The sequence below is a fragment of the Bison bison genome, unplaced genomic scaffold (genome assembly GCF_000754665.1).
Source record: "Bison bison bison isolate TAMUID 2011002044 unplaced genomic scaffold, Bison_UMD1.0 scf7180017864252, whole genome shotgun sequence".
In the NCBI taxonomy this organism is placed as follows: Eukaryota; Metazoa; Chordata; class Mammalia; order Artiodactyla; family Bovidae; genus Bison; species Bison bison.
The window spans coordinates 2,829,016-2,837,178 of record NW_011494824.1 but is presented as its reverse complement, the minus strand read 5'-3'; the positions used below and the strand labels follow the sequence as shown (position 1 = coordinate 2,837,178).

The window sequence follows — 8,163 nt, the reverse complement described above, 5'->3', positions numbered from 1 at the left end:
ACCTGCCTCCTGAGAAATCTGTATGCAGGTCAAGAAGTAACAGTTAGAACTGGACATGGAACAACAGACTGGCTCCTAATTAGGAAAGGAGTATGTCAAGGCTGTATACTGTCACCCTGCTTATTTAACTTATATGCAGAGTACATCATGAGAAATGCTGGACAAGATGAAGCACAAGCTGGTATCAAAATTGCTGGTAGAAATATCAATAACCTAAGATATGCAGATGATACCACGCTTATGGCAGAAAGTGAAGAACTACAGAGCCTCTTGATGAAAGTGAAAGAGGAGAGTGAAAAAGTTGGCTTAAAACTCAACATTCAGAAAACTAAGATCATGGCATCTGGTCCCATCACTTCATGGCAAATAGATGGAGAAACAGTGGAAACAGTGACAGACTTAATTTTTTGGGCTCCAAAATCAGTGCAGATGGTGACTGCAGCCATGAAATTAAAAGATACCTGCTCCTTGGAAGAAAAGTTATGACCAACCTAGACAGCTTATTAAAAAGCAGAGACATTACTTTGCCAACAAAGGTCTGTCTAGTCAAAGCTATGGTTTTCCCATTAGTCATGTATGGATGTGAGAGTTGGACTCTAAGGAAAGCTGAGCACCAAAGAATTGATGCTTTTGAACTGTGGTGTTGGAGAAGACTCTTGAGAGTCCCTTGGAGACTCAAGGAGATCCAACCAGTCCATCCTAAAGGAGATCAGTCCTGGTTGTTCATTGGAAGGACTGATGCTGAAGCTGAAACTCCAGTACTTTGGCCACCTCATGCAAAGAGTTGACTCATTGGAAAAGACCCTGATGCTGGGAGGGATTGGGGGCAGGAGGAGAAGGGGACGACAGAGGATGAGATGGCTGGACGGCATCACCGACTCGATGGACGTGAGTTTGGGTAAAATCCGGGAGCTGGTGATGGACAGGGAGGCCTGGCGTGCTGCAGTCCATGGGGTCGCAAAGAGTCAGACATGACTGAGCAACTGAACTGACTGACGCTCCCCGTATTCTAATGGCAAAGGCTTGCAGGAATGAGAATGTGGGCTGCACTGAAACTGGGCTGGGGGGTAGGCGCTATGGGGGAGGCAACGTTGACACCCCCTCTGCTTTGACCAGGCCAGCTTAGGAAGAGCTGGTGTAAAGCTGGGATCCCGGAAGCCTCCTTCCGCTATACATGTCTGACCCCTGGACTGTGTTTTCCAGACCCCTGAAATCCCACAGGCATGGAGGGGGCCCTTCCAGAGGACTGGCAGATGGTCCCTGACCTCAGAAAGTAGGAGATCCAAGAAAGAAAATCACCTTTAGAAATGAGGCAGGCAAATTTTTTCTGTAAAGGGCCAGAGAGCACTTTTTTAGGTTTTGCTGGGCACACGGTCTCCACTGTACCCGCTCGACTCTGCTGTTGAATAAAAGCAGCCACAGGTGCTATGTAACCAAGAGTGAGGCTGTGAGCCAATAAAACTTTGTTTACAAAGCAGGCCACGTTTGGCCCGTAGCTTGTAGCCCTCTGTCCTAGAGGACACCGAAAAAATCGCAGCCAGCCTCAGTCGGTCCTGTGTTTTGTGCTTCTCGAGCACCCAGTTCATACCTCCCCACGCTGTGCTCTAGAAACGTGTCCTATTTATCTGTCTGTGGACCCCATGGCTTCCGGAGCAGAGGCTGTGTCCGTGGAACCAGACGGAACAGCTCGTTAATATTAATACTTTATCTGGGGAGAAAGTGTGAGAGTGCTGCAGGGGGAGCTGATGTTGATAGCAGACAAACCTCCTGGGGCATTTCCAGCCTTTTGGCAAAAATTTACAGGAACAAGGGAATCTTTTCAGGAGATGCTGATTAGGTGGGCTGTGCTAGGAAAGATCCAGGAAGAAAAGATCTTTGCTGATGTCAAGCACCAGCAGGAGATAGCCGCCTGGCTTCCAATTTCATCCTTTGTTAAAATGCAGACCCATGGGTGGATTCTGATATCAGGGCTAAACCCCAGAAAGCAGTGCTACTGGAGCTGCCTGTAGACGGGCTGCTCCCACCCCCAGGGAGCCTTCCTGTCACAGACCCATCAACTTATTCACTGCAGCCTCCTTTGATGAGGAGGAAAAACACCATGGCTGGCCAGAGATATAAAAATCCTTTGTTATCGGAAAGTCTAAAGTGTCTCTCCAGGCCAGTGTAGCACCGGTAGGTGACGTCAATGGCTCAGGACATCTGAGCCCCGCATTTTCACCCTTCTCAGAACAGCAGCTAATTTATGGCAGTAAAGACATTTCTATTTCGAGCCTCAGAAAAGAGGAGGTGGCCCCTCTTCTTCTGCATCCCTAAGTCCTGTGCGAAGGGCTTGCCTCCACCCCGGGAGGCAGGAAGAGCTTACAGGTGGCAAGAAGGCAGGACCAGAACATTCACGTCCATCCCAGCTCACCGACGGCTTGGGAACCCACTAGGTGCCAGGCAGCACAGGCACGCAAGCACAGCCCAAGGACCCTGCTGGAGAGAAGAGGGCAGGGAGGCACACGGGTAGCATCATAAGGGTGGGCACAACACAGCAACGAAGGCACTTCAGGGGCTTGAGGACGGAGCTGGAACTTGATGTTTCTGGGGCTGGACCATGGCTGGCTGGCAGAATTTGGGGACATGGAGCTGCAGGGAGAATGATAACAGGAGACAGGGTCGGGTTCACTAAAAGAGAAAGTGGCAAAGGAGAAGGAGCTAGGCCTGGCCAGCGGCGGAGGCTGTGCTTGGCTTTGGATGTGGGTTGACTTGACTCATTTCTGAAAAGGCGTGAACGCGCCCAGTGGGCCTGTGTCCTGCACTGTGGTGTCACAGCCCCTACGCTGGCTTGCCCTGCCTGGGTTCACTAGTGTGTCTCTAAAAAGCCCCCAGGATATCCTATGGTTCTCCCTGCACCCATTTCACCTCTCACGCAGACCTCATCCTTCTGCCTGCAATGTCTAAGCTTGGCGGCTGAATTTTTTTTTTTTTACCTATGAAAGTCAGTTCCCCTCCTTCCTCAGAGGTCTCCAAGGACTTGCTTCTCTGCATGGACTTAAGGTATTAACACATAACTGACTGGAGACATAGTAACACCACAGGTATCAGTTTCTACAAAAATCCCCCTAGTGAAAACTGCTTGATTCCAGATGAAACCATGCTGATGGAGGCATTTTTATGTTGAACTAAACCTTTCAAAAAAGTACATGGTTGCTTTTGTTATTCTGGAATGCTTTTCTAATATTCTTAAGAAAGAAGAACAGAGCTGGAGGTATCACACTTTGTTATTCCAAACTATGCTACAAAGTCATAGTAGTCAAGACAGGATGGTACTGGCATAAAAACAACACACAGATCAACGTACCTATTGATGTAGATCACCAGAGAGTCCAGATATAACCCACATATATATATGTATGGTCAATTAGTTTATGACAAAGAAGCCATGAATATACAAAGAGGAAAGAATAGTCCGTTTAGTAAATGATGTTGGAAATTAAATACCCACACGGGAAAGAATGAAACTGAACCACTATCTTACACCATACACAAAAATCTACTCAAAACTGATTACAGTTTTGAACATAAGACCTGAAATCATGAAACTCCTAGAGGAAACCATAGGAAATAAGCTCCTTGACACTGGTCTTGGCAGTGATTGTTTTGACAGCAAAAGCAAGGGCAAAAAAAGACCCCAAAAATAAATAATTGGGACTACACAAAGTCATCAAGAAAATGAAAAGATATCATACCAAATGGGAGAAAATATTTGTAAATCACATAGCTGATAAGGGAGTTAGCATCTAAAAAATATAAAGAAATCATACAAAAAAAAAAAAAGAAATCATACAACTCAATAGCAATAGTAAACAAACAATCCAATTAAAAAATGCATGGAGGATTTAAACAGACATTTTTCTAGAGAAGACTTCCAGGTACACAAATAGGTTTTCAACATCACTAATTATCAGGGAAATACAAATCAAAGCCATAATGAGATATAAACTCACACTCATTAAAATGGCTATCACCAAAAAGTAAAATAAAATAAAATAAAATGGCTATTACCAAAAAGTAAATAAAAAACAGAACAGGAGTGGTCCAGGATGTCGAGAAAAGGGAATCCTTGTGCACGGCTGGTGGGAATGTAAACTGGTGCAGACAGTATGGGAAAGAGAAGAGGAGTTCTTAAAAAAATTAAAAATGGGACTACCATATGATCCAGAAATTCCACTCCTGGGTATTTATCCAAAGGAAATAAAATCACTAGCTCGAAAAGATATATACACCCCATGCTTACTGCAGCGTTATCTACATTAGCTAAGACGTGGAAACAACCCAAGTGTCCGTGGATGGCTGAATGGATAAAGAAAAAGTGGTTTCTATACACACAATGAAATATTATTTAGCCACAAGAAAGAAGGAAATCTTGCCAATTAAAACAACATGGATAGAGCTTGAGGGCACCATGTAAGTGAAGTAAGTCAGGTGGAGAAAGATACAATATGTAATCATTTATATGTGGAGTCTAAAACAAAAACTCACTCATACAGACAATAGTTTGGTGGTTGCCAGAGGTAGGGGTGGGGTGGGTGAGAGGGACGCAGGAAGTCAAAAAGTACAAGCTTCCAGTTATAACAAGTAAGTGCTGAGGATGTGGTGTATAACCTGGGCTATGGTTAGTAATGCCACGTTGCATATTTGAAATTTGCTAAGAGTTGGTATTCAACATTCTCATTAAAAGAAAAAACTTGTAACCATGTATGGTGATAGATGTTAACTACACTTACTGTGGTGATCACTTCACAATATATACAAATACCGAATCATTAGTTTCTAAAGAAGCATGGACATGGATACCTTCCAAGGGTTTACATACCAGCTGGAAGCTCACTGCACTCAGCCTGTGTCCTCGGAAGCCACCTTCTCACCGGGAAGAGCCCAGGAATCTTCAGTCTGCAGTTCCCTAGTTTACCTGCTTGCCTGGCCAGGCTTCCTCCTGACCCCAGCCACCTCCCAGGTCTCCGAAAGGGATTACACCCTGAAGCCCTTCATATCCTTGATAGACACTGTCCCTTCGGTTAAAATCTTCATCTAAGTCAAAGGCCATGTTTGAAAGGTTTTAAAAAATAGATCACACACACACAAACACACACAATGGAATACTATTCGGCCATAAAAAGAATGAAATCTTGCCATTTGCAACAACATGGATGGATTTGGAGGGTATTACGTGAAGCGAAATAAGGCAGAGAAAGACTGTATGATATCACTTATATGTGGAATATAAAAAATAAAATGAACAAACAAGAAAGACAGACTCAGGTATAGAGAACTAGTGGTTACCAGTGGGAAAAAGGAAGGGAGGAGAGGAAAACTGGGCAGGGAATTAAGAGGCATAAACTACTAGGCATCAGATAAATACGCTACATGGATATATGGTACCACACAGGGATTACAGGCAATATTTTATAATAACTATAAATGGACTATAACCTTTAAAAAATTGTGAATCACTATGTTGTACTGAAATTTACATAATATTGCACATCGAGTATATCTAAATAAATAAATTTTTATTAAAAAATAGACCATTGGTAATTATGTTTGTTGAATAGCTTTTAATCAACAAACTTTAAAGCATAAAGTGACAATACACACAATCCAGTACTAGAGTATAAATCAATAAGAAAAAATGACACACCATTGCTGTTCTCTATGATAAAACTACCTAAATAAAGTTCCTAAATACAGCAACATTAAAATTCTTTTACTTCAGAAAACACTCAAATACATCGTTCTGCATGCTGCTGCTGCTGCCAAGTCACTTCAGTCGTGTCCGACTCTGTACGACCCCATAGATGGCAGCCCACCAGGCTCCCCCATCCCTGGGATTCTCCAGGCAAGAACACTGGAGTGGGTTGCCATTTCCTTCTCCAATGCATGAAAGTGAAAAGTGAAAGGGAAGTCGCTCAGTTGTGTCCGACTCTTCGCAACCCCATGGACTGTAGCCCACCAGGCTCCTCCGTCCATGGGATTTTCCAGGCAAGAGTACTGGAGTGGGGTGCCATTGCCTTCTCTGATTGTTCTGCATGACATAATGGTTAAAGAAAATCGCAGTACTAATTGCAAATGATTTCTGTTTTTGACACGAATTTATAGGGGTGAAATGCTCAAATAAATATATACTTTTCATGTAAGAAATTAAGGTAGAAAATTAGAATAGCTTTTATTTGGAAGAAAAAACATTTTATGATCTCATTAAATATATTGGTCCTGCGCCGTTCAGTCACAAGCTAAATCATAACCTATGGAGCATTACTAATAAAGTGCATAGGCTTGCTGGAGAATCTTTTCTTTTACTCTTTGTCTAAGGGCCTCATTTTGCCCTAAAGCCTCTAAATTGGCAACTACCATAGATACAGAGAAAGACAGACAGAGAGCAGTGGTGAGGGGGTAAGGGATGCATGGTCACGCCGACAAAGCACATGAAGCAAACTGAAGGCCTTACCTGCTTGTTTTTGTCAGTGCTACAACACAGTTTCTTGAGGGAGACGAAATGCCTGATCTTCCTAATAACATGAATAATCCATGATTAGTGAGTCAGACATGAGACAATTCAACAAGTCAGCAAACGAAAACATCAACAGAATCTTCTTCAAGTAAAAAACTCCAGGGTCCATTCTGGGGCAGGTTTTAAATTCCAATAAAACACAATCTATAAAAGATGCATTTTTTTTTTTTTAAACACACAATCTACACCTGCCTTCAAAAACTGGGCTCTCCTTTTAATCACGGCTGGCTCCGAAACACTCTCCTAATGGATACTACATTTCTAACTGACTCCTGAGGGCTGGCTCCTAGACAGCCTTGGTGACAGGATGAAATGCTACTCCAAACGAAATGGGTTTTAATTCTGCAGACACGAACACTTTTATGGCTTATATAGAAGGCACTCATTTGGTGAGTACTCAGGTACTGACCAAAGTCCATGGTTGCTATTTTTATATTTAATATTCCACACTCTTTCACAGCCTGGTCATCATGCACAATGGCACTTTTCAGGGCAGAGAGAAGTCCTCTTATTTTCAGTTCATGGACAGAACCCCGAGACAGCCTGTGGTCTTGGCCGTCACCACAGGGAGACGGAAAAGACAACAGGTGTCTTAGTGCTACACAAAGGTCAGCTCCAGGCAGACTTTTCTCGAGCGCATCTAGAATCTCACAGGGCCACGTTAGGTTCCACAGTAAGGAACCTCTTTTCTGTGTTTCTGTTTCTGTCTCTTTGGTTCTGTTTTCTCTGGAGGACTCTGAAGAGAGAATCGAATATGCTGGTTATTCTGTATTGAGCTTCACTAAATAGGAAGAGCTAAAATGTCCCCACCCTTAATAAGACTTTCTTCTGATAGTTCACTGGGGGAAATACGGGTGGGGTGTGGGAAATAACACTGCCTCTGGACGACAGAACTTCTTGCTCTTACCTGTAAAATCAGAAAGATCAGAAAAACTCAACCTGACAGAAATCACCAAACAGTAACATGGTCTCCTCTGCTTTGTAAGCTAATAATTCTGGTCATACACAACACACAAGTCCATCTTAGGAAGAAAACACAGTCCCCGGATGCAGTCGGAAACAATGACGTGACGGCCGGCGTGGCCCTGAGTTCTGACTGCTGCTGGGAATGGCCCCGAGGAGGCCTGCGTGCTCAGGGGAGGCAGGGGGGCCCTCAGGGCCTTTCTCTGCAAACTCGTGACCTCTGCTCAGGGCATGCCGGTGCCCCCGCCACCTGGAGTGAAGCAGAGCGGCAGGAAACATGGGACAGTGGTCTCTGAACTGAGCAGGAACAGTTTCAAAACTAACCAGTAAGTGAAATCAGAGGGATAGCACCCTACAGACACTTTGCTGGCTACAGATTGCCTTCCAACCTTCCCCAGTGGCTCAGACAGTAAAGAATCTGCCCGCAATGCTGGAACCTGGGTTCCATCCCTGGGTCAGGAGGATCCCCTGCAGGAGGAAATGGCAACCCACTCCAGTATTCTGGTCTAGAGAGTTCCTCGGACAGAGGAGCCTGGTGGGCTACCGTCCATGTAGTCACAGAGTCGGACATGACTGAGTGACTAACACACACACAGTAAGTCACAGACGGGGCTCTCCTGCCTGGTTGTTCACGCCGTAACTGCTCT

General features: G+C 44.3%; 1 protein-coding gene across 7 annotated transcripts in view; it reads right to left on the bottom strand.

The window, feature by feature from the left end:
• Positions 1 to 8,163, bottom strand: part of PDE8B (phosphodiesterase 8B) — a 262,056-nt gene that overhangs the window by 64,438 nt on the left and 189,455 nt on the right. For all 7 annotated transcript variants that reach the window (XM_010847622.1, XM_010847623.1, XM_010847627.1 and 4 more), the window contains one exon: positions 6,491 to 6,551. In XM_010847622.1, the coding sequence (XP_010845924.1) occupies positions 6,491 to 6,551 (61 nt within the window). The remainder of the gene's footprint in view (positions 1 to 6,490; positions 6,552 to 8,163) is intronic.